The following is a 25,485-nucleotide window of genomic DNA, read 5'->3' on the forward strand; positions in this document are numbered from 1 at the left end:
TCTTGCATATGGCAGCTTGGGCTGCCAGGTCGCTATCATTTCTTGGAGCATCGCTGTGCCACTGATGCTGTGCCCCTCTACCAGTACACTGGTACTCATTTCACCAACCTCTGAAGGATGACAGGCTGAGTCGACCCCACCTGGTCTTAATTCAACAGCCAACGGGGCTTGAACTTAGGACCCGAGGACTCTAAAAAATAAATATCAGAATCATTATGAATATTAAACAAACTTCCGGTTCTGGGTTTGCAGCAATGGCAGGTTCTCTCAGGGCTCTCTGCCCACTTTCTCAAAGTTAAGTTTCCGGACATTATTTGTCCCGTTTAACTGTTTATTCTCTCACCTACATGTTACTGCATGTTCCTAGTTCGGTTTTGTTTCAAAAATCATGCTATTTTATGAGTTTTCGTCGACCTTGTCTTACCGGGTTCCTTGAGGCCTACCCATCCTTCCCCTCTGTGTACTATCATTTTTACTTGTATTTTCTCCCTATTACCATCAATTCCTATTTTCCCCACTTTCCCAACACCCCTGTCTCTCCCAACTGAACACTGTTTTTTTTCTTAAGTTTAAAAGAAAAAAAACCCCAAAGAACTACCTTTCTCCTTGCATACCCACAAGAGCCGATTCTTCTTCTTTTTCTTCTTCGTCGTCGTCTTCTTCTTCTTCGTCTTCTTTTGCTTCTTTGTTTTCGTCTGCTTCGTCTTCGTCTTCGTCTTCTTCTTCGTCTTCCAACCTACCATTCCCGAATCTTACCTAATCTTCAAAAATGCATCAAATAATAATCTTCCTTGTATCCTTTCTATCTATACACTTCCTGTAACCACATGTCTCTCTACCCTCTTATTGGTACTTTTCATTGATCCATCGGCCTCACTTCATGTTTACTGATCCAAATTCACCATACACCTCCACGATTTTACTTCAACCTTCCCTTTCCGAATCTTACGCAATCTTATTTAAAATAAATAAACCCTATGCACAAGTATTTGCGGTTCCTAAAATGTGACCTGCTTCTGTCGAGGTGTCGATCACCCTTTACTGAGGCATGAAGACATTGATGTACTTGAGAGAAAACTGTTTATTATCTTTCAATACATGCGGCCGCACGGAGAGCAGAAAACACCAGGAACACCAATTAGCAATTGACGAGCCTCAGAGAATGTTCTGCCCTAATGGCCGAGTCATTCCCTTGTATATGCGGTTTTATCTCCAACAAATTCCATTACATCATAGTCCTTTCTTTCATCCCCGGACCAGCTGTCTACCAACTGGTTTATGTCTTTCAACATCAGTATATCAAAACAGATAAGCTGGACCTGAGGTTTTCCTCCCAGATCCAATTACACATTGTTCTTTTGGATCATTCAAGGTTGACGACACTTATCTCATACACAATGTTCCTGTGGAACAGCAAGCAGGAATATATTTTAATTAACTGCAGTTGAGTGAATTGAGTTTGGGAAGAAACAAAAGCTTTAAAGAAAAAGGTACAAATCCCAACACTTCCACATTCATGGCCCTTTGCTTCGCGTATTCACGGTTTGTTTCTGTGGTTTTTCTTGCGTGTACTTTGGTTCTTTTGGTAGCGTATTTGTAGGGGGGGGGTTTGTGTTTTTTTTTTATTTTATTTTATTTTATTTTTACAGGATTTTTCATTGTTCCCTTATGAATCACGAACCGCCGGGAACCTTTCCCCCTTTTTCCCATTGAAACGACGCCCCGACATTCAGAGGGACGAAAACCCGGGTGAGACCTTAGCTGCTGGTGGATGAGGAGGGAGCAGCTCCACGAGCAGGAGAGATGAACAGGTGATGAGCAGGTGCTGAAGCCCATGGGCAGGGTGATGAAGCAGGTCAACTGGAACGACGAAGCAGGACATGAGCAGGCAGGCAGGACGATGAAGCAGGCATGACGGACAGGGCAACCATTTTTCTCTAGACCAACTTCCTCTTCCTTTTTGCTTTGTGCCGATCCCAACTCTCATGAGAAAATGATTCCCCAGGCTCCTCCCCTATGGGGTGATGAAACTCCACCCCTCTGGAGGTGTTGAGGCTCCTCCCCTCAGGGGTGATCAAACTCTTTCCCTCTTTTCTGGACCAGGATATGCCCCCTTTCACCCTTTTCACCTTCCTGAATGTTGACAAGGCCCCACCTCTGTGCCTCACCAGGGCATATACTAGCGGTTGTATGTACGATTCCTTAACCTTAAACGTTAATTAATTATTACACTGCACCACCCTCCGTATGGTGCACATTTAAGCAAGACAATCCTTAAGCTACATTTCCCTGCTTATTTTACATTGAGATTGGCTAACTACTCATACATGGATTATACTAATCTATACATTACTATCTGTTCTAAGGTAATATCTACCCCCCCACCCCCCCACCCCCCACAAATATTTCTTTCTTCTGAATCTGTGAAAACCCTTCATGTGTCAGCACTGTCACGTTGCACTTACGTTAAATTAGAGCTAGCATGAATTATAAATGCAGTTTTTTTCTCTTGTTGGGTTGTCATGATTATACCTTCCACACCAATGGAGGTTAGAAATCCTTCTGGAATGCTATGCATTTCCGGTTTCCGGTGATTTGATTGCTGATGAGGTCAAAGTTTTTATTTATTTATTTATTTATTTGTTTCTTTTTGGTATGTTCACTTCTTTACAAAATATGAAAAACATACACAGAGAACATTTTCACATGTAAAAAAAAAAAAGTGTTTACCATTCCGTAGTAATTATCTCAGTGATACTCCTTCAATGCATGATGTTTTTTTCCCTCTGGTTTCACATTGAGGAACAAGATTGTTTTATACACTCCTTTCTGTTCTTTCCTTCTTGCTAGGTAGAGGATGAGACTGTCTTGCATAACATTCCTTACATGGGGGATGAAGTTCTTGAACAAGATGGAGCGTTCATTGAAGAACTCATCAAGAACTATGATGGCAAGGTCCATGGAGATCGAGGTGAGAATCTCAGAATACAAAAATTTACTTGTTCTTGAGAGACTTCGCCCACATAGGTGTGCATTGTGCTGGTCGAGGTGTATTGTGTACTGTGCACTTGCTAGTCACGTGATCTGAGGTTAAAATTCAAGGTGTAAAAAGTTTTATCATCAACAGGTTACTGCTTTCAAAAAGATTGAGATGTCTGATGCACACTATTACTTAAATTTTATTCAGCATGTCCCTTTTCTTTGCCCATATTTCAGAATGTGGCTTTATCAATGATGAGATATTTGTAGAGCTTGTAAAAGCTCTAGAGCAATATCCAGATGAGGATGAAGAAGAGCATGATGAAACTTCATTAGATCAAGAGAACCGGAGGGAAGGTACTATACTACTACTTATCCAGCACTATTACACCTCCCACATCTCAAACTCAATCTTTCATCTAAATGTTGAAAATTATTTGAAAAAGACTATTTGAATTAGATTTCACGCTCACAACAGCAGGTCCAAAGTGCCCGGCGAGCTGAACCGAGTCGCTGCGAACGCACACACAGGATATGCATCAAAGGCATTGTTAGCATTCATACGTCATTTTGGAAGTCCTATATTTCACATTTGGGGAGCTTTCTCTCTTTCTCTCTTTCTCTTTCTCTCTCTTTCTCTTTTTCTCTCTCTCTCTTTTTCTCTCTCTCTCTTTTTTTTTTCTCTCTCTCTCTCTCTCTCTCTCTCTCTCTCTCTCTCTCTCTCTCTCTCTCTCTCTCTCTCTCTCTCTCTCTCTCTCTCTCTCTCTCTCTCTCTCTCTCTCTTTTCTCTCTCTTTTTCTCTCTCTTTTTCTCTCTCTTTTTCTCTCTCTTTTCTCTCTCTTTTTCTCTCTCTTTTTCTCTCTCTTTTTCTCTCTCTTTTTCTCTCTCTTTTCTCTCTTTCTCTCTCTCTCTTTTCTCTCTCTTTTTCTCTCTCTCTCTCTCTCTCTCTCTCTCTCTCTCTCTCTCTCTCTCTCTCTCTCTCTCTCTCTCTCTCTCTCTCTCTCTCTCTCTCTCTCTCTCTCTCTCTCTCTCTTTTTCTCTCTCTTTTTCTCTCTCTTTTCTCTCTCTCTGTCTCTCTCTCTGTCTCTCTCTCTCTCTCTCTTTTTCTCTCTCTCTCTCTCTCTCTCTCTCTCTCTCTCTCTCTCTCTCTCTCTCTCTCTCTCTCTCTCCCCTGGGCATCGTGGTGTTTGTCTATAATCTGTCTACTTGGAGGCTTGTGGATGGGAGGCACAGAGTAGCCTGGCCGATATGGTGGCACCCAACCCAGATTGTCCGGTCAGGCCAGATCGGTCCTGTGACTTGCTCCAGGTATCCTGTAAAACCTGCACTAACCTGTTCATGGTTGAGTGTCAGCGACGAAACTGGCTCACCCCACCAGATCCTCCTGGTGAGGAGGATGTATGGATATGCACATCCAGCAAGATTAAAAACAAATCCTGTCAAAGGGCGGGAGGAGTTCCTTGTGAGCCAACGGCCAACTATATCTGGTGCACAACTGCGTCTGCAGATGTCCTCCTGCAGTGGGTAACTTTTCCTTGGAGGTTGGTGGCAGGATTTGCACTCTGGCCACCATAAAAACACCACTCTGCAAAATGCACTAAAATGAAAAGAAAACTGAAAACCCACTCCGTGGGAGTACCTCCTATGCAGCTGCCCTGCGTAGGGCAGCTCAGCGGATGACGGGATTGGGACAAAGTCTTCAGGATCCCCACTCTTTGATGATTGGAGGAAAAACACGGGGTAGCCTTCACAGGTTGGATTACGGTAGTGTGTGTTGGGGTGGAATAGTCCACTAGACTGCGGTCTTCTTGGGTTAACCTGAGGCAGTCCCTTTGGGTGGGTGCCTGGAATTTCCTTTCCCAAAGAGAAGATGATCACCTGTCTCTGCTATCATCTGAGCACCAGCGTTTGAACATTGGTAATGCAGCACTCTCTGAGGTTCGGAGACCGGACGGTGGTGAGATCATGGCGGGTGGTTACACCTACCACTGGTCTGGTTGCTCTGATGGTTACCATGCCCAAGGGGTTGCTGTGGCGATGTCCAATAAGATGACTCCCATGATAATTGAGGTAACACCAGTCAGGAAGCGTATTATGAAGCTGAAGATTCGTCACTCCTTCGGTGTCATTTCACTGGTCTCTATATATGCTCCAATGGAGGCTAATTATCTCAATGTGAAGGAGGCATTCTATGCCATACTCGAGTCTGTGGTTGATCGGTACTCCAGATGAGATGCTCTTCTAGTCTTGGGGGATTTCAATATATCGACTGGAACTGATAGGGATGATTATGAGACATGTGTTGGTCCCCATGGGTCTGGAGCTGTGAACCAGAATAGCACTAAGTTCCTTTTTGCAAGGAACTTTGCAAGTTGTCATGAACTAAGGATGGCTGGATCATGGTTTCAGCACCCACAGGCTCATCACTGGATTTGGTATTCCAATGCTGGTGGAGTGGCAAAGAAGATCAACCATATACTCGTCGATGGTCGCTGCAGGATGATTCAGAACTGCAGGGTCTACTGGAGTGCCCACTTCCTCAATACGAACTACAGGCTTGTTGTTGCATCTCTGAAGTTGTAGCTTAAATGCAGGAGAATGATACCATCCCAGCCTAGGCTGGATGTTCACAAGCTCAGGGATAAGAGGGTAGCTGAAAAGTTTGCGAACAGCCTGAGTGGAAATTTATGGGGGTCTTTGTGCTGTTTTTTTGGGGGGGGGGGTCAAACAGCTCGGTTTGGGTATTCTGGGGAGTCCTGAAGAATTGTAGAGTGCCTTTAAAACTTCCATCATTGATGTTGCCGGTGGGTGTCTTGGAAACCACAGTCAAGTGAAGAGGAACTTTTTCTCACAAGGGACATTGGATACCATTGACCAGAGTTGCATGCTTAATGGTAAACTTAATGGTCACCATGCTTAATGGCAGAGCTGAGCTATTCAGGGAGCTGAGGTGTAAAACTGTATGTGTGCTGAGAGCGGACAAGGAGGCCTGTTTGCAAGGAATCGGTGATGTGGCAGACCATCACCTGTGGATGAGTGATTCTCCTCCTGCTTACAGAGGAATGTGTGCATTGCTTTCTTCCAAGCCCGTCCGTCGGTGTGTTGCAGTTACAGCAGAGAGTGGTAGTCTCTTGACTGAGTAATCCAAAGTGAAGGCCTGTTAGGCCGCCGGTTCCTTTGAGCGGCTGTACCAGGCTGACCCCTTGGTTGTTGAGTTGAATTTCAGGAGTATAACAATTCCTATTGCTGACCCTCCAATCAACTGTGAACACAGGCTTTGTTGAAACGCAGGGAACACGTTTGTGGAAATACAGGCTGCAGTGAACCATTTGAAAGGCGATAAAGCCCCAATGATCTGTGGCATCCATGCTGAACTTCTCAAGGCTGGTGGAATTGCTGTACTGGTATCATTGTATGCAGTTCTGTGCTCTGCCTGGAACACAAGCATCATCCCAACTGACTCGAAAAGGGGCCTTGCTGTCCCTCTCTGGAAAGGGAAGGGTGATCGCCAGGGCTGCAGCAACTACCAAGGCGTGAAGCTTCTCTCAGTCCTGGGCAAGGTCTTTGCTCAGATAATTCATGATAGGGTTCGCCACCATCTGCTTGACCACCAGTGCCCAGAGCAGTCCATTTTTACACCAAAGAAGTCAACGATTACCCGTATCATTTCTCTCAGGGTCTTCACCGAACGCAGATATGAGTTTTGGCAAGAGTTGCTCACAGCCTTTGTTCATATCCTTAAAACGTTTGATTTAGTGAATTGGGATGCCCTCTGGAGGATTCTTGGTCTTTGCGGGGTGCCACCAAATTGATCTTTTTTTAACAATACCCTGGTACAGAGAGTGCTGTGAGGTGTGGTTGTTCCATCTCCGACTTATTTCCAGTTGTTCCTGGAGTTTGTCGGGGGTGTGTGTGTTGACCCCCACAGTCTTCAGCGCTTTCATAGACTGAATTCTGGGGAAGATGTCAGAGAGATCAAGCTGTGGTGCATCGCTTGGGAATGTAAAGATCTCTGATGTTGATTTCGCAGTTGACGCAGTCATCCTTGCGGAAACATTGGATGTCCTTATGGTGGCCCTCGAGGCACTGATTGAGGAATTGGAGCTGCTGGGACGATTGTTTCCTGATTCAAAACTAAGATCCAAGCTTTCAATGGTATCTTGGATGCTGCTATCTTGTCTGTACCTGTTTGTGGTGAGGATGTTGAGGTCACGGAGAGATTCACTTACCTTGGCAGTGATATTCATGTCTGCAGGCTGTGAACCAGATGTCAACAGATGTCTGGGTCGGGCCTGGGAAGTCAGGATTCACTGGATCATGGGGTGTGGCGCTGTTGGTACCTGTGCAGGAGGACGATAGTCCAAGTCTTCAGGTCCTTGGTGCTTCCAGTATTGCTCTATGGATGTGAGACTTGGACTCTGACCAGGGACCTGAGATAGAGACTTAACTCATTCACTTCCATGTCTCTTTGGAGAATGCTTGGCTATTGCTGGTCAAACTTTGTGTCCAACGACCGGATGCTAAGAAAGACTCAGAAGAGATTTGTTGCCTGCATAGTCCGTGAGCATCAGCTGTGGCTCTATAGACATGTGGCTTGTTTTCCTGACGCTGATCCTGCTTGCCAGATTCTCTCAGCGAGGGAGCCTCATGAGTGGAGGAGGCCAATGGGCCGACTACATGCCTCGTGGTTGCAGCTGGTTGATCGGCATCTCAAGGAAATGGGGATGGGCCAGGCATCTGCCTGGATGTGGCCAGATGGAGGCCCCTGGAGTACTGACGGAAAGTGGACGCAGCAATGCACTGCTCCGGCGCTTGCTCCCATCCCGAACATAACCTCTCTCTCCATCTCTCCATCGCTCCATCGCTCTCTCTCCATCGCTCCATCGCTCCATCGCTCTCCATCTCCATCAGGTTTTACTGTGAAGTAAATCCTGGTCTCATTTGATTGCGATTTATTCCCCTTTAGCCATTGCCAAGTTGGAATTCTTCTGTTTTGTGAACTACACCAGCAGTATATTCATTCTTCAAAATATTTGATGGTTTATAAACTCCACACGTTTCTACCATCCATTTTTTTTATCATTTGAATTAATGTGTTGCTGCTTTCTTGTGTTTGTAAAGTGATGGTTCTCTTGTTTGTCGCAATAAGTCATGAACTCATCATGGAGATATGAGTTTAGAAACAAGTTTTGTTGTTTCTCCCATGTGGGACATCATGTGTGATGACTGCTGTGGTTGTGTTCTCTTTCTTTTCATTTTTAATCGTTTTCATTTTAATTTCCTGCTTTTTCCTCGCCATTTTTCAAAACTCCAGAAGGACAGGAAGGAAAACGATTTCCTTATGATCGTATCTTCGAAGCCATCTCTAACATGTTCCCAGATAAGGGCACTGCAGAGGAGCTCAAGGAAAAGTATGGAATTCCTGATTTATAATTAATCTTTCCCCCCATATCCACCAACTGGCAAAATCTCTTCCTGTGTTTTTGCTTTTCTAAAGTAGTTTTTATTTTTATTTGTTACCACTTTATCCTTTTTTATTATTATTATTTTTTTCCAAAGGTATCGAGAATTAACTGAGCTCGTGGATCCTGGCACCCTGCCCCCTGAGTGCACACCCAATATCGATGGGCCTAATGCCCGGTCTGTGCAACGCGAACAGAGCCTGCACTCGTTCCACACCCTCTTCTGCCGTCGTTGCTTCAAATATGACTGCTTCCTACACCGTAATGCCTCACCATACCACACTATGTTAGTCCTGCTTCCTGTCCAGCAGCTATATCCAATGCAGACCTTTGGGTCCGTCACGACAACAGTTGATCATAAGTTCTTCTCCAAACACAAAATGCTGAAAAATAAGTTATTTTCTGTTATGATTAGAATTTGAAACGTTTTCTTTGCTGGTAAGAGACAAAATTACTCTTCTGGTGAATTGGTTTCATAAATATTTTGAAGGAGTAATTTGCGATGACAGTAAAAACATTAATTTATTTGTTTGATGGCATACTTGACATTTTAAGTCACGCTGAATGCGCTGCTGTTTGCCGAGTGTTACCTGTTCTTGTGAATGCAGCCTTTCACGCGACACCCAACACGTACAAGCGCAAGAACCCGGAGATCCGGGTGGAGTCGGAACCTTGTGGAACAGAATGTTTCATGTTGTTGGTGCGTTTCCATTGAGTTTATAATATTTTCCGTATCCTATTACAGGCTACAGCAGCCTGCCAATTGCTTTTTGGTGTCCCTTTAACAAAAGCAGAAACTCGAGCTCATAGATTAACATTGTGAATATTTTGTTTGGAAATTCTTCCTGAAATATCCCAAAAGTAATTGTTGAACCCAAGCTTGGTGTTTAACAGTTAAGCTGGCTGGTTTAAGATCTTAAGGTTCTGAGTTCAAGCCCCAACCATGCCATATATTGACACCATGTGGGTTGCTCAGCCTGTCATCCTTCCAAGGTCAACAAAATGAGTACTAGCTTACTGGGAAGAATGAGCCATTCGAGTATCCTGTGTCGGAGTGGCAACCTGTCCAGGAGCGTGCCCCCGAGCCATTGGAACTCCCTTGGCAACCCTATGCACCTCACAGTGCGAACGGAATGCTTGTTATTAATTTCGGAACCCTCTCATTTATCTATTTCAAAGTAGCCAGTCAAAGTTTAAAATGCAAATTAAAAAGGCTGTAATTGAAAAACCATCCAATGAATGTGGATAAAATTTGGTGGACATATTGGATGGACATCAGGGAGAGCTGTTACCGGTTCATTTTTGTGAGCTTAGATTTAAATGCAGCATCTCAGTTCCAAACTAGAGGGGGAGCACTCGGTAGAGTGCAAAACCTCCGCCGTCAATACTGCTGGGTCACTTAAGTGAACCTGATATCCTATTCATTGTAGGTCAAAACGGATCAGACTCTACTGAACCACGATTGAATAAACTAACCTAGATCGATGCGCATGTAGAAATGCGTAAAAATAAATCGAAATTTTTTTGGAAAAAAAGTTGCAAAATTTCTAAATTTTTTTTCTCTAACAAATTTTTTTTGGGGTGGGGGGGGTTGGGAATCACTTAAAACATGTAGAAATGCAAAAAAATTCAAATATTTTTCAAATAAAATCGAAATTTTTTTGAAAAAAAGTTGCAAATTTTTTTTTTGGGGGTTGGAAATCACTTAAAACGTAGAAATGCAAAAACAAAAATTCAAATATTTTTTCAAAATGGCCGCCATAGCGGCCATATTGGACTTTGGACCAAGTCCAAAATCTAATGGCATGATCCTTGGACCATACCTAATCCCCCCCACCAAGTTTCGTCGAAATCCGTCCAGGAGTTTTTCTGTAATACTGTTCACAAACAAACAAACAAACAGACAGGGGTGAAAACAGTAACCTCCTTCCATCTTTGATGGCGGAGGTTAATAAAAGTGTAACATTAATTGCTGATTCTGAAATTCACAAGTAACATGAATGTGCACATGATCATTGCATTATGAAGTGGTGGTTGTTTGTATGAGTGGTGTTCTGGATTCAAACCATGGTATGGGTGGTGTTGACTTGGAGAATTTTCGGGCTGTGAAGACTTTCATCACACCATCTCAGGATCTCTGTCTCCCTCTGTTTTAACAAAATAGCTTCAAAGAGATGCTTAACAATCGTATGCAGCACTGCAGACCAGGGATTTGTGTTTTAAATGAGCTGCTGCTGTTGTTAACCCATGCGTGTGAAGCGACAAGTGGGTTAAGCAATTGGTTCTGTCTGTCTGTGTACAAACGTCGGTTTATGATCAAGGAACAACTTGATTTAAATTTAATGTTTTATTTCGAACACGAATCGGAAAACGAACCTGTACTTTGTCTCTGAATTCGTCCGGATAGCACGTACAGAGAGAGAGGAGTGAGATAATCCTTTTTTATTATTATTCTGTCTACCTGCTTGGCAGTCAAAAATAAATTGAAAATCATTCCAAACAGGAAACTTACTGTTTTTAAGGATATTATAAAGGACACAAACAACAAGCACGAAGAACTGCAATGTTACGTGTTCAATATGGTGGTGTATAAAATCAAACATCGACGACGGTAAACTTCCCAAAAAATTTTTTTCCTACAACCTTTAAAATCTTTATTTGATTTCAATTAAATTATATACTTGAACACTGAAGAACACAAATCGCCTTTTTGGCATTTTCGAAACCCTTCAGCTTAGCAGTACTTGGACAAAATATTACAGCATTTTATGTCATCTCGACCAATCAAATTAGCTGCTTTCAGACCCTGCCCATGTCATCGTTTCTCAAGACTGTGTGGGGTAAGGTGTTCTATGAGGCCTATAGTTGCTGCTGCTGCAGCTGTTGTTGCTCTCCCCATGCTTTTTGAAAAAAGGGGGTTCTGTTGTAATGTGCTCCGTCCATCGTGTCTTTCCATCACGCTATCTCCTAAATGAGGCCAAATATCAAAAGGTCAAATATATCGCATGTATATTTGACTTTTTGACCCCCCCCCCAGGTCAATATTTTAAAAACAATTTTAAATGAAACTTTGTATATGCAATCAACATTGGTGGGGGGGGGACGCATGAAATATATAACGAGTTTTTGGATTTGACCCCTGATTCATGTCCCAGAGGAGTGGGGACTTAGGTTCACAGGGGTCAAAACAGGGGGAATTTTTTTTTACCTCAAAATTTGATGTTGGGTCATTCCTGGTGGAACTTTTTTTTTCTTTTCCATCTTTCAACTTTGATTTTGGTGGGAAGTGTGGGGATTTGCAATGGCATGCCATTGACTCCACTCTAGTTTACCTCCAGTTGATTTTTTTTTTGTTGTTTTCCCCTTTAATGAAAACTGTGTGTGTGTGTGTGTGTGTGTGTGTGTGTGTGTGTGTGTGTGTGTGTGTGTGTGTGTGTGTGTGTGTGTGTGTGTGTGTGTGTGTGTGTGTGTGTGTGTGTGTGTGTGTGTGTGTATGTGTGCGTATCAGAAGGGAGCGAAGGAATTTGCAGCATCGCTAACGACAGAACGAGTTAAGACCCCTCCAAAACGACATACCGGCCGACGAAGGGGTCGACAGACCAACGGTGGTACTGCGAGTCGGCCCGGGACTCCCACTACCGGGAATTTAGCAGTGAGCAGTCGCTGCGAGCGTGGCGAAGGAGACAGCGACCGAGAGGGTGGAGGAGGCAGTGAGAGCGGCGGCAAGCCGAGTCGACCTGGCTCTCCACTCATCGTAGCGACTGAATTGGTCCAGGACATTCCCGGAGAGATAGGACAGTGTACTGCAGCGGGAACTGGGACGGAGTGCAGTGAGGGTCTAGAAATTGTGTCCACAACTACCCCCTTGGTGGATGTGGGTCCAATGGAAGGTGTTGGAGGTGTAATTGGTGAGACTGGACCCGGTACACCAATCACTGAAGTGGGTCAAGCGTGGAGTGACCGAGACGATGATGACAAGAAGGAAGACACTGGAAGCTCCTCTTCTGGTGAGTCAGTACAAACATTGCATTTACACAATCAATAGAATTTGAGGGTTTTTGCTTTTTCTTCACCTTCATTGTTTCCAAATAATTTTTACATCACAAGACTCCCATTTTATGAAAAAGCTGTAATTATTTGAAGGTTTATCCGTTCTGCGACGTTTTAGTTTCGAATTTATTTTGAAGTTGTCAACATTGTAGAGTTGATGGTTGAATAACAATGTTCCGAGATTACGGGATTATCTTCATAATGTTGATGGAACACTTTAACGTGATGTAGTTAGTGTTATAACGGAAGTGATGTTGTTTTTATTACCTGTGAAGATGATTTTGTGTATGTTGTGTGTTTGATATTGATTAAGGTTACAGTTGTGGATTAGTGCGTAATCATTGGTAGTGGACAATTGTATTGGTCTCATGTCAGAGTGAGTGTTCTAATGGTGAGTTGTTTTAGCGATCAGTCAAAAGCGGTGTTGAGGTATGGTTTTATTTTATTTTATTATTTTTCTCTTGCTACTGAATTACTCCGTGGGTAGTGCAGGTAAATAAAGGTAGTGAAATGAGTCACTAAAGTGAGTGAATCGGTGAAGGAGGAGAATAAAGAAAGATTCTAAATGATGATAAATATTTCATATGGGCAGTATCAGGGGAGTCTTTCCTGTTGGAAATATGTCGGAACGAGACGCTGAGGATTGTTATCAATTGTTTTAAGGAACGGACAGTTGAGTGTGCAGAAGGTAACGGAGTGTGGTGAATTTGTAGGTAAAAGTTTGTTACATTATGTTTTTTTATTGAGGGAGTCTGCAGAGTAGATGGGTGGTGTTGAGCATTTGGTGAATGCGCACGATGAACCCAACAATGCTTCGTCTTCACGAGCAGGTTCGGGACAGACCCCGGTCTAGGTTGTGTCTCCGTTTATTACCGTTGAGTCTAAGGTGACGTCGTCACGCTGCACGTGTGGGTAGGGTGTTTGCAGCCGTACATTTGACGTGCTTTTTGAAATTTTTCTGTGGGATACAGGCCATTTGACCCATCGTGCCTGTTTCATTCACATCACACTCATTTAATATACTCAATACGAGTTTGTTCATCGTCTATGGAATATAAAGCCAATCGTTACCAGTGTTTTACCATACAAAATAAAAACCTTACAATTGTGAAGATTATGTTGCATATCTGTGTACGTACTTTATAGATATTTACACATCAAGTCATACATTAGCGTGACTTTACTCAGATGTGTTCTCTCATCCTTGTTGTTGCTTACTTACCATTTGTGGACATAACGCCACGTCACACGTTATGAAGACTTAGCTGAAGGCACCGAAGCTAAACCCAGGCTGGATTTTCCCAATCGGGCCGAGTTTGAGCCACACATTCGGGTCAACAGAGATCCTATCGGGTCTGTTCTATGAAAAAAGTGCCTTCCCCTCCTCTCATGCTGCCTTCCCCTCCCCTCAAGCGGCATTCCTCTCCCCTCACACGGCCTTTCCCTCCCCTCACACAGCATTCCTCTCCCCTCACGCTGCCTTCCCCTCCCCTCACGCTACATTCCCCTCTCCTCACACGGCATTCCTCTCCCCTCACACGGCATTCCTCTCCCCTCACGCTACCTTCCCCTCCCCTCACGCTACATTCCCCTCTCCTCACGCGACATTCCCCTCTCTTCACGCTGCCTTCCCCTGTCCTCACTCTGTCTTCCCCTCCCCTCACCCTGCCTTCCCCTGTCTTCACTCTGCCTTTCCCTGCCCTCACACATGTAAACACGTACACATTTGATTTGATTATTATGTGAGTTCATCATGAAATCCATTAAACATTTTAAGCACATGAATGATGTTTGATTTTAATTTTATCTTCTTCAGTAAGCATCACGATATTTTTAACAGAATTGTAATTTCTGACTTTTCAGTTTATCATGTGATGTTTGGTTCTCACTTCATAAATGCCTCTTGTTTTTTTGAAGCAGCGTGTGTTTGTGAAACGTAATCTTAATAGCATGAATGTTTTATCACATTTGGAATGCTACTTAAGGCCTGCTTATAAACTTTGTGACATTTGTCTTTGTAACTTTGTGAATTTCCACTTGGTAACCGAATTCCATTCATTATGAAGATTTGCAACATCCTTTTCTGGGCAGCCACGTGTGCCTATAAGCAGGAAACGCTTACGGCCTTTTTGTTGGAACCGCAGTGACTGAGGGGTCGCGGTGTGGGACCCCCATGCGTACCGAGGCAGGCGTAAGTGCTGCTGGTTGGACTGGAGCTGAAGAGTCTTTGTTTCGTGTCCTTCACGGGACATTCTTCAATAACTTCTGCGCGATCGCAAGGTTGCTGGAAAGCAAGACTTGCCGTCAGGTGCTCATTCAGATCCACACGCACGATATCGGATTGGCTCGGTGGGGGGATTACAATGTTTGGAGTTGTAGATTTAGTTGGGAGGAAATATAACCAAATCAAAGTATTTATCATAAAGTAAATAACAAAACTGACAATTTAAAATGTGTTCATGTTCACTTTATTACACACGATATCTCTTTAAAGATGAAATGAAATCATTGTTTTGCTTGCGATCTGTAACCTGCATATCTGGCCTCTTTAAGCAATTATTTTTGGCTGTCGGGCCTATCTATACTAATAAGTGTGTGTGTGTGTGTGTGTGTGTGTGTGTGTGTGTGTGTGTGTGTGTGTGTGTGTGTGTGTGTGTGTGTGTGTGTGTGTGTCTCCTCCATAACTCCAAAACCTTGAAACCCCAGCGGCCTGAAACTTTACATGCATAATAAGGGAACTCCAATGTAGTGCACGGATGAAAACTGGATGTTTGGGTTAATTTAAACAGCCCTTTTTGAACATGATTAATGGCCTTATTTAATTATATCCTTTATCAAGGTTCATCCTTGGTCACCTACCTCTCTGTCCCTCGATGGGGTCTTAGATCACCATTTTTTGAGCCTGTTCAACAATGCCTTGACTTGGAACAGGCCACAACGATTTCTTAATGTTAAAGTTTTTTTTCTTCATTATCCTCACTCAGATGATCGAATGCCTGATCGTAAATACGAATCGCTGGGTACATTGCAATGCTTGTAACCGTCCGGAGATGCCAGCGTTTTATGGCTAAATTTCATTTCTGCACATGCCATAACAGCCTTCCTCTCCCCTCACGCTGCCTTCCCCTCCCCTCTCACACCACTTCCCCTCCCCTCACGCTGCCGTCCCCGCCCCTCACGCTGCCGTCCCCGCCCCTCACGCTGCCGTCCCCGCCCCTCACGCTGCCGTCCCCGCCCCTCTCACGCCACTTCCCCTCCCCTCACACAGCCTTCCCCTCCCCTCTCCTTGCGCAGCCTTCCCCTCCCCTCTCCTCGCGCGGCCTTCCCCTCCCCTCCCCTCACGCGGCCTTCCCCTCCCCTCACGCGGCCTTCCCCTCCCCTCACGCGGCCTTCCCCTCCCCTCACGCGGCCTTCCCCTCCCCTCACGCGGCCTTCCCCTCCCCTCACGCGGCCTTCCCCTCCCCTCACGTGGCCTTCCCCTCCCCTCCCCTCACGTGGCCTTCCCCTCCATTCTCTCCTCTTCCTCCTCTATCCCTCCCCTCCTTCATCTCTTCCTCGGTTCCCTTAATATCCTCGTCAGCGAAGCGAACTGTAAGGCTCTTAAAGGAATTTGACAACAGAGGGGACAGGAACACAATGACCGTAGATAAGTGTGCGAATTATAGAAAGGAAAGGGGTGTGATGTTTGGGGGTAGAGTGTGGGTTCCAGTGAGAGCAGGCGTATGGGATAAAACATGAGGTGATGATTGGCAGCACCCTCGAATAAATGTAGGAGTACATGAAAACAGACACAAGGGAGATAGCTCAACAAACAAGACAGTAGAGAAATGAACAAATGGAGGTGAGCATTCTGCTTATAATTTTAGGTGGGGAGCCTTTTTTTTTATTTTTATTTTCCAAACTATGCATGTGATGTGAGGGTTGGGTGGTGGTGCGGTTTCTGGGGCGAATTAAGGCACGAGAGAGGACTGGAGGAGCGAGGCCAGAATTGAGGAGATTATAAAACATGGAGCAGAGTATACCTGCTCATGGTGTGTGAATCGGCCCTTGGGTGTCGACCTCGTGCTGAGATATGCCAATAACTTGGAGAGCCTTCGACTCGATTGCCTCCAGGGAAGCAAAATAGGATGTGGCTGCACAGTCCAGGGTAACGACCTGTACTCCATGATACTTCAGATGAATGCCGTACACGCTCTTATGAGCTCTGAACAACTCAGAATGTTGGGGGTCGGGGTTCATAGCTGGTGCATGCTGAGGGATATATTTGGAGCATCCGATGTTCCAGAAAATCGAACAATCTTTTTCTTCCCAAATCTGAAGAGATGGATGTTGCAGCAGGATACCTCTCGGAAATGTTGTGTACTATTTTGCACTGGCTGGAATAATCTACACAATTGTATAGAGGATTGTCCAGGGAGACGAAGAGTTTATTGATGTAAACCAAGAATAATTGCTGCGTTGTGGGTCAGTGGCCTCAAGAGGCAATCTTGGGAATGAATGTCATCGAGAGAAGCCTATTGTTTCTGCTCGCAGAGAAAATGTGATCATTCCAGGAGGGATCCCTGAATACCATCAGCAAACAGCCTGAAAATAAGACTGGTTGCCAGACAATGAGATCCAGTGCATCCAATCATTTTTGGGTTCAATGAAGAAACATGTTTGTGGTCGTACTCGTTTAGCCTGAGCAGAAACCAAAGGGATGATCCGTGATTAGTGACTTGGAGAAGAGATAATTTCTTTCTGAGATCTGATTGATTCCATCACTTCGACCCATCAGCCTTCTCCCTGTTCTCAGCTATCTCTGAATGGATCCTATGTGAAAACCTACTTGTGAATAGGAATGACGTTTACAACTTACCAAGATTATTCTTCTTTGTGCCTTCGACAGCTTGGCTGCCAGGTAGCCATCATTTTGTTGGGCGCGACTACCGACTATGCTGCTGATGCTGTGCCTCTACACCAGTACACTGGTGCTCATTGCGCTGACCTTGGAAGGATGACAGGCTGAGTCAACCCCACCTGGTGTTAATTCAACAGCCAACGGGGCTCAAACTCAGGACCCTAACCACTAAGCCAACACCAGACAACTTACCGAGGTGAAGGCATGAGAGTATTTGAGAAATCTGTGTTGGTCATGCCGAAGAACAGACCGGCTTGAACATTTCTGAGGCAATGCCGTCAGATCCAGTTTAACATTTGGAATTTTTTGTTTGTGTAGGTGACCAGCCAAGGATGGCAGCGCTAAATTCTGGTGAAGATCCAGATCCAGATCCGGATGTGAATTTTTTTAAAGCGATTCTTCACTATTGAGAGATAGGGTCAAAAATGATATATGATGCAATATCTCAAAGTTGAGGACGGATTGGAAGAGTTGGTTCAGTGACAAGAACAAGCCGATTCGATTTTGGTTAAGATCCAGATTCCCATCCGACCTATCAGTGGCATACAAAATATAAACTGTTCAGCCTGGCGGAGGTATGTGCTCGATGGAGTGCCGTTTCGTTTCACCAAGTGTCACGGTAGTTTATTTGTCAATCGCCTACAGGTCACAATTTTAAAACGAAACTTCACCTCATGGTAGAGTTTGTCATAGGCAAGACGGCTATTGTTTTAGAGGTCAAAAGGTCAACATTAACCAAACGTCAACAAATTTGTCGAATTTTTTTTTAAATCCTCAATTTTCATCCGATTGACTAGAAATTTGAACAGGATCTTCATATCAGCTCACTGAATTGAACCACCAATTATTTTTGAGGTCAACATAGTATAGGCCAAAGGTCAACAACTTTGGTGATATTTCTAAAATCCTCAATTTTCATCCCATTGACTTGTTTCAAGAGGATTTGCAAATCGGATCACTGAGTTCAACTACCAATTATTTTTGAGGTCAAAAGGTCAACAAAGGCCGGATTTCTAAAGGTCCGGTCACACCTTGACGTTTTAGCCAACGTATGCCGATTTTTTGAATTTTTTTTCTAAAACGCTGGCACACGTTGAATACGTTATGGGTAAGTTTTGATAACATTGAGAGCACGCTGAAAAACACTGCCATACGTCGTTGTACGCTGGCTTTAAACGTTGTACTTTTTGGTTGTCCTCAAATTTTTTCATGCTTGAAATTTCACGACGTATGCCGGCGTATGACTCACACGTTCCGCTACGCTGACCACAGGTTGTATGCACGGTCTGCGATCGTTGACAGACGTCAACACATGCTACTTGTAAGTTAATCATAAGTTGAGACACGCCAAGGTAATGTTTAGCGTACCCGAAACTTATTTCTAACCTATGATTAACGTGTTGTTGGCACGTTACGCGATCGTTGCCACACATCGACAGACGTTACTTTTAAGTTACTCATAGGCTGAAAGACGTCGGTATAATGGATCGTCCTTGCGTCAGCGTCCACGGCCACGGCCAGGACACTTATTTGCAGCATTCTTCAAACTTTTCTTCGGCATGACGAGGATGTTCACACTTCGATGTCTAGCTTGGCTATGATTCCAATTGTCCATCGGCAGCGTCTATTTAAAATAGTCGAGTTTGAGCGTTTTAACACGCTCAGAAGAAACGCTTCAAATTTCAAAACCCCAGCGTCAAAAAACAAAGGCGAGTGACAGCAATTTAAATCGTTCATTGTAAACAATGAAAATAGCTGAGTGGTACCGTTTAAAAGTCGTTGAGTGTAAAAAAAATCCAATTGTTGAGCGCAAGCATCTACTTTCAATAGTGGAGATGCAGCCATTTAAATCGTTGAGTGGCAGCCTATGAATAGCAAACCCCACGTCACCGGCAAAGATAAACTGCCGCACGATATGGATAAGTTAGGCTATCGTTGGGCATAGTTTGTGAACGCCGGCTTCACGACAATTATTCGTTGGTATATCATATCTATAAGTAATCAAAGCGTTCTATGCACATTATTAGTTCATTGTGCATTTGTCCAACCCGTTATGAATAGACCTAAATCGTAAAAACAAGCTATAGCTCATTGTTGAAAAAGCCCCATAAAAAATTAGCCGCGAAGAACTTCAAACAATGGTGAAAAGATGTCTCCTACCCGTGGACACGCGGACGCAAGGACGATCCATCATAACCCACACCCTCCCCCTCACACTCGCCTACTACTGCCAACATGAACAAACTACTACTAATACTGATACTGATACTGTTACTGCTGACATGGACATCGACTCAAAAAGGACTCGAAAACACTGTTGGGTTCCTCTTTTATGAGCAGCATTTTTATATACCAATTCCCAAAACCGCTGGGAACACGTCTTTATATGGCAGTTGTAAGCTAGAAACACGTTCATTTATTTTTTTTTGTCGACCGGAAGACGTCATTGGAATACGTCTACATACGTCGATGTGTGTTGGGACTACGTAAAGAATTGGTTCAAAGCACGTCAAACATAAGTTAGAAATAAGTTTCGCGTAAAAAGGACATTACCGCGACGTGTTTCGACTTATGAGTAGCTTATAAGTAGCGTTTATCGTGTGTAAAACTTATCCCCATCGCATGCGGAACATGTGTCATACGCCGAGTACGTCCAAAGATTTTGAACATGTTTAAAATTTCTTGACGTACTCTACTTACTACGATGTATGATAGCGTACTTTAGCGTTCTACTCACGTTATCCAAACTTACTCATACCGTATTTGACGTGCCCCAACGTTTTAGACACATTTTTCTTAGGTCGGCATACACTGGCAAGATCGCCAAGGTGTGACCGCGATGTTGACACTTCCATTTCTACGGCAGTTATGATTCGAATCGTTGTGCGTCAGCCTTTTAATAGGCTACGTCACGACATCATCGGCGATGCATGCAACGCGCTATGCCTAAGTTAGACTATCGTTGGGCATCGGTTGTGTAGGCCGACAACAGGTTCAGCATTCGTTGGTATAAGTTATCTATAACACAACGAAACGTTCTGTGCCCATTACCAATGCGTTATACATAAGACCAAGTCGCTATGAATACGTCCGAATCTTTAAAAAAAAACATCAAAAGTTCAACGTAAGGCAGCGTTTTACATACATTTTAATACGTTGCCATCGCTGGCTAAAACGTCAAGGCATGACCGGGACTTAAGATTGTCAATTTTCATCCAATTGACTTGAAATTTGAAGGGGAGTTGCAGACTTGGTCATTGAATTCAACCACCAATTCATCACACCATTTTAAAGCCTTTTTCCCTGAGCAGGGGTCAGCTTTCTTGCGGCTCCAATCATGGTACCCTTTCTTGTGGCAATGGTTTTACGGCCGGATGCCCTTCCTGACACCAACTCTTTCGTCGCCTTCGACACGCAGGGATAATTTCCAGTATACTTGTGCCCATTTCACCGACCTCAGGAGGATGACAGGCGAAGTCAACCCCCCCCCCCCCATGTTAATTCAGTAGCCAGCCGAGCTTTAACTCAGAACCCCGAGGATCCCAAACCACCACCCGAACCACTAAGCCAACACCAGGCTATAATTCAACCACCAATTATTATGGTCATATTTGTTTTATGGATTTTGCAAGTATCATGCTCTGCATGACGTCTTTTCTTGTTATTGGGTCTCTGTCAAGACTATTTCCATGTAATAATTCATTTAGTTATTTTTGATTCGTTTTACATAAAAATATAAAATTCCAAACCTGCTGCTCTAATGTGTGCCCAACATCCGGATGGCTGACATACTCATAGTCTTGCAAAAGATTGTTACAAGGTCAAACCACTTTACTCATTCATACATCTTCAAATTGCAGTGTGTGTAACTATACAGAGTATTCTTATCGTTAACATCTTTTTTTTATTTGAGGGATTGGGGGTGGGGGGGGGTGGAGGGCGAGTGGTATCTGATGTCCAAATAATATGGGGAAATGTCTAAAGAAGTATAAATACAGGATTGAATGTGTTTTTATCGAATATAAGTACGGTATCGAGTTTTCTTTTTTTGCCTCCGCTGACGAATTCGCCGGTGATAATGTGAGCGGAGGCATATCGGTCAATGTCACGACATGGAAGAGTGCTTTTCCAGTTTTTTTTAAATTCTGTGATGAAACATTATATTAATGCAAAACAAGCTGTGAATCGTGATTTACTCATTTGTAGTTTAATTGGAGTAACTCAAGCAGGGTGTGGTGGGGATGCATGGCACGTTGTAAAACTAGTATAAAGGAACAGTCATCAGGAACCAATATCGAAATGAGAGCACGACTCGTACGATGCGACACGTTGTCGTGCAGCACGACTCGTACGATGCGACACGTTGTCGTGCAGCACGACTCGTACCATGCGACACGTTGTCGTGCAGCACGACTCGTACCATGCGACACGTTGTCGTGCAGCACGACTCGTACCATGCGACGCGTTGTCGTGCAGCACGACTCGTACCATGCGACGCGTTGTTGTGCAGCACGACTCGTACCATGCGACGCGTTGTAGTGCAGCACGACTCGTACCATGCGACGCGTTGTCGTGCAGCACGACTCGTACCATGCGACGCGTTGTCGTGCAGCACGACTCGTACCATGCGACGCGTTGTCGTGCAGCACGACTCGTACCATGCGACGCGTTGTCGTGCAGCACGACTCGTACCATGCGACGCGTTGTCGTGCAGCACGACTCGTACCATGCGACGCGTTGTCGTGCAGCACGACTCGTACCATGCGACGCGTTGTCGTGCAGCACGACTCGTACCATGCGACGCGTTGTCGTGCAGCACGACTCGTACCATGCGACGCGTTGTCGTGCAGCACGACTCGTACCATGCGACTCGTTGTCGTGCAGCACGACTCGTACGATGCGACGCGTTGTCGTGCAGCACGACTCGTACGATGCGACGCGCTGTCGTGCAGCACGACTCGTACGATGCGACGCGCTGTCGTGCAGCACGACTCGTACGATGCGACGCGTTGTCGTGCAGCACGACTCGTACGATGCGACGCGCTGTCGTGCAGCACGACTCGTACGATGCGACGCGTTGTCGTGCAGCACGACTCGTACGATGCGACGCGCTGTCGTGCAGCACGACTCGTACGATGCGACGCGTTGTCGTGCAGCACGACTCGTACGATGCGACGCGCTGTCGTGCAGCACGACTCGTGCGATGCGACGCGCTGTCGTGCAGCACGACTCGTACGATGCGACGCGCTGTCGTGCAGCACGACTCGTACGATGCGACGCGCTGTCGTGCAGCACGACTCGTACGATGCGACGCGCTGTCGTGCAGCACGACTCGTACGATGCGACGCGCTGTCGTGCAGCACGACTCGTACGATGCGACGCGCTGTCGTGCAGCACGACTCGTACGATGCGACGCGCTGTCGTGCAGCACGACTCGTACGATGCGACGCGCTGTCGTGCAGCACGACTCGTACGATGCGACGCGCTGTCGTGCAGCACGACTCGTACCATGCGACGCGCTGTCGTGCAGCACGACTCGTACCATGCGACGCGCTGTCGTGCAGCACGACTCGTACCATGCGACGCGTTGTCGTGCAGCACGACTCGTACCATGCGACGCGTTGTCGTGCAGCACGACTCGTACCATGCGACGCGTTGTCGTGCAGCACGACTCAGACCATGCGACGCGCTGTCGTGCAGCACGACCAGACGATGCGACGCGCGCTGTCGTGCAGCACGACTCGTACGATGCGACGCGCTGTCGTGCAGCACGACTCAGACGATGCGACGCGCTGTCGTGCAGCACGACCAGACGATGCGACGCTTGTCGTGCAGCACGAGACGATGCGACGCGCTGTCGTGCAGCACGACTCAGACGATGCGACGCGCTGTCGTGCAGCACGACCAGACGATGCGACGCGCTGTCGTGCAGCACGACCAGACGATGCGACGCGCTGTCGTGCAGCACGACTCAGACGATGCGACGCGCTTGTCGTGCAGCACGACTCGTGACGATGCGACGCGCTGTCGTGCAGCACGACCAGACGATGCGACGCGCTGTCGTGCAGCACGACTCGTACGATGCGACGCGCTGTCGTGCAGCACGACTCGTACGATGCGACGCGCTGTCGTGCAGCACGACCAGACGATGCGACGCGCTGTCGTGCAGCACGACTCGTGACGATGCGACGCGCTGTCGTGCAGCACGACCAGACGATGCGACGCGCTGTCGTGCAGCACGACCAGACGATGCGACGCGCTGTCGTGCAGCACGACTCGACGATGCGACGCGCTGTCGTGCAGCACGACTCGACGATGCGACGCGCTGTCGTGCAGCACGACTCGTGACGATGCGACGCGCTGTCGTGCAGCACGACTCGTGCGATGCGACGCGCTGTCGTGCAGCACGACCAGACGATGCGACGCGCTGTCGTGCAGCACGACCAGACGATGCGACGCGCGCTGTCGTGGCAGCACGACTCGTGCGATGCGACGCGCTGTCGTGCAGCACGACTCGTGACGATGCGACGCGCTGTCGTGCAGCACGACCAGACGATGCGACGCGCTGTCGTGCAGCACGACCAGACGATGCGACGCGCTGTCGTGCAGCACGACTCGTGACGATGCGACGCGCTGTCGTGCAGCACGACCAGACGATGCGACGCGCTGTCGTGGCAGCACGACTCAGACGATGCGACGCGCTGTCGTGCAGCACGCCTCGTACCATGCGCCGCGCTGTCGTGCAGCACGACTCGTACCATGCGACGCGCTGTCGTGCAGCACGACTCGTACCATGCGACGCGCTGCCGTGCAGCACGACGCGTTCCATGCGAAGCCCTGTCGTGCAGCACGACTCAGACGATGCGACGCGCTGTCGTGCAGCACGACTCGTACGATGCGACGCGCTGTCGTGCAGCACGACTCGTACGATGCGACGCGCTGTCGTGCAGCACGACTCAGACGATGCGACGCGCTGTCGTGCAGCACGACCAGACGATGCGACGCGCTGTCGTGCAGCACGACTCGACGATGCGACGCGCTGTCGTGCAGCACGACTCGACGATGCGACGCGCTGTCGTGCAGCACGACCAGACGATGCGACGCGCTGTCGTGCAGCACGACTCGTGACGATGCGACGCGCTGTCGTGCAGCACGACCAGACGATGCGACGCGCTGTCGTGCAGCACGACCAGACGATGCGACGCGCTGTCGTGCAGCACGACTCGTGACGATGCGACGCGCTGTCGTGCAGCACGACTCAGACGATGCGACGCGCTGTCGTGCAGCACGACCAGACGATGCGACGCGCTGTCGTGCAGCACGACTCAGACGATGCGACGCGCTGTCGTGCAGCACGACCAGACGATGCGACGCGCTGTCGTGGCAGCACGACTCGTGCGACGATGCGACGCGCTGTCGTGCAGCACGACCAGACGATGCGACGCGCTGTCGTGCAGCACGACCAGACGATGCGACGCGCTGTCGTGCAGCACGACTCAGACGATGCGACGCGCTGTCGTGCAGCACGACCAGACGATGCGACGCGCTGTCGTGCAGCACGACTCAGACGATGCGACGCGCTGTCGTGCAGCACGACCAGACGATGCGACGCGCTGTCGTGCAGCACGACCAGACGATGCGACGCGCTGTCGTGCAGCACGACTCGTGACGATGCGACGCGCTGTCGTGCAGCACGACTCGTGCGATGCGACGCGCTGTCGTGCAGCACGACCAGACGATGCGACGCGCTGTCGTGCAGCACGACTCGACGATGCGACGCGCTGTCGTGGCAGCACGACTCGTACGATGCGACGCGCTGTCGTGCAGCACGACTCGTACGATGCGACGCGCTGTCGTGCAGCACGACTCGTACGATGCGACGCGGTCTCGTGCAGCACCACTCGTACGATGCGTCGCGCTGTCGTGCAGGACCACTCGTGACGATGCGACGCTGTCGTGCAGCACGACCAGACGATGCGACGCGCTGTCGTGCAGCACGACTCGTACGATGCGACGCGCTGTCGTGCAGCACGACCAGACGATGCGACGCGCTGTCGTGCAGCACGACTCGTACGATGCGACGCGCTGTCGTGC

At 47.0% G+C, this 25,485-nt stretch overlaps 1 protein-coding gene across 6 annotated transcripts in view; it reads left to right on the top strand.

Moving 5' to 3' along the window:
• EZH2 (enhancer of zeste 2 polycomb repressive complex 2 subunit) overlaps positions 1 to 25,485 on the top strand; it is a 125,008-nt gene that overhangs the window by 42,022 nt on the left and 57,501 nt on the right. For 5 of the 6 annotated variants that reach the window (XM_085893452.1, XM_085893455.1, XM_085893456.1 and 2 more), the window contains 7 exons: positions 2,851 to 2,971; positions 3,217 to 3,336; positions 8,294 to 8,390; positions 8,539 to 8,702; positions 9,050 to 9,141; positions 11,950 to 12,448; positions 14,636 to 14,799. In XM_085893452.1, the coding sequence (XP_085749578.1) occupies positions 2,851 to 2,971; positions 3,217 to 3,336; positions 8,294 to 8,390; positions 8,539 to 8,702; positions 9,050 to 9,141; positions 11,950 to 12,448; positions 14,636 to 14,799 (1,257 nt within the window). The remainder of the gene's footprint in view (positions 1 to 2,850; positions 2,972 to 3,216; positions 3,337 to 8,293; positions 8,391 to 8,538; positions 8,703 to 9,049; positions 9,142 to 11,949; positions 12,449 to 14,635; positions 14,800 to 25,485) is intronic. The other variant, XM_085893454.1, reaches the window with a different exon arrangement.

Source organism: Eptatretus burgeri, chromosome 8, assembly GCF_056783735.1.
Source record: "Eptatretus burgeri isolate ZD-2024b chromosome 8, Ebu_testis_v1, whole genome shotgun sequence".
NCBI lineage: Eukaryota > Metazoa > Chordata > Myxini > Myxiniformes > Myxinidae > Eptatretus > Eptatretus burgeri.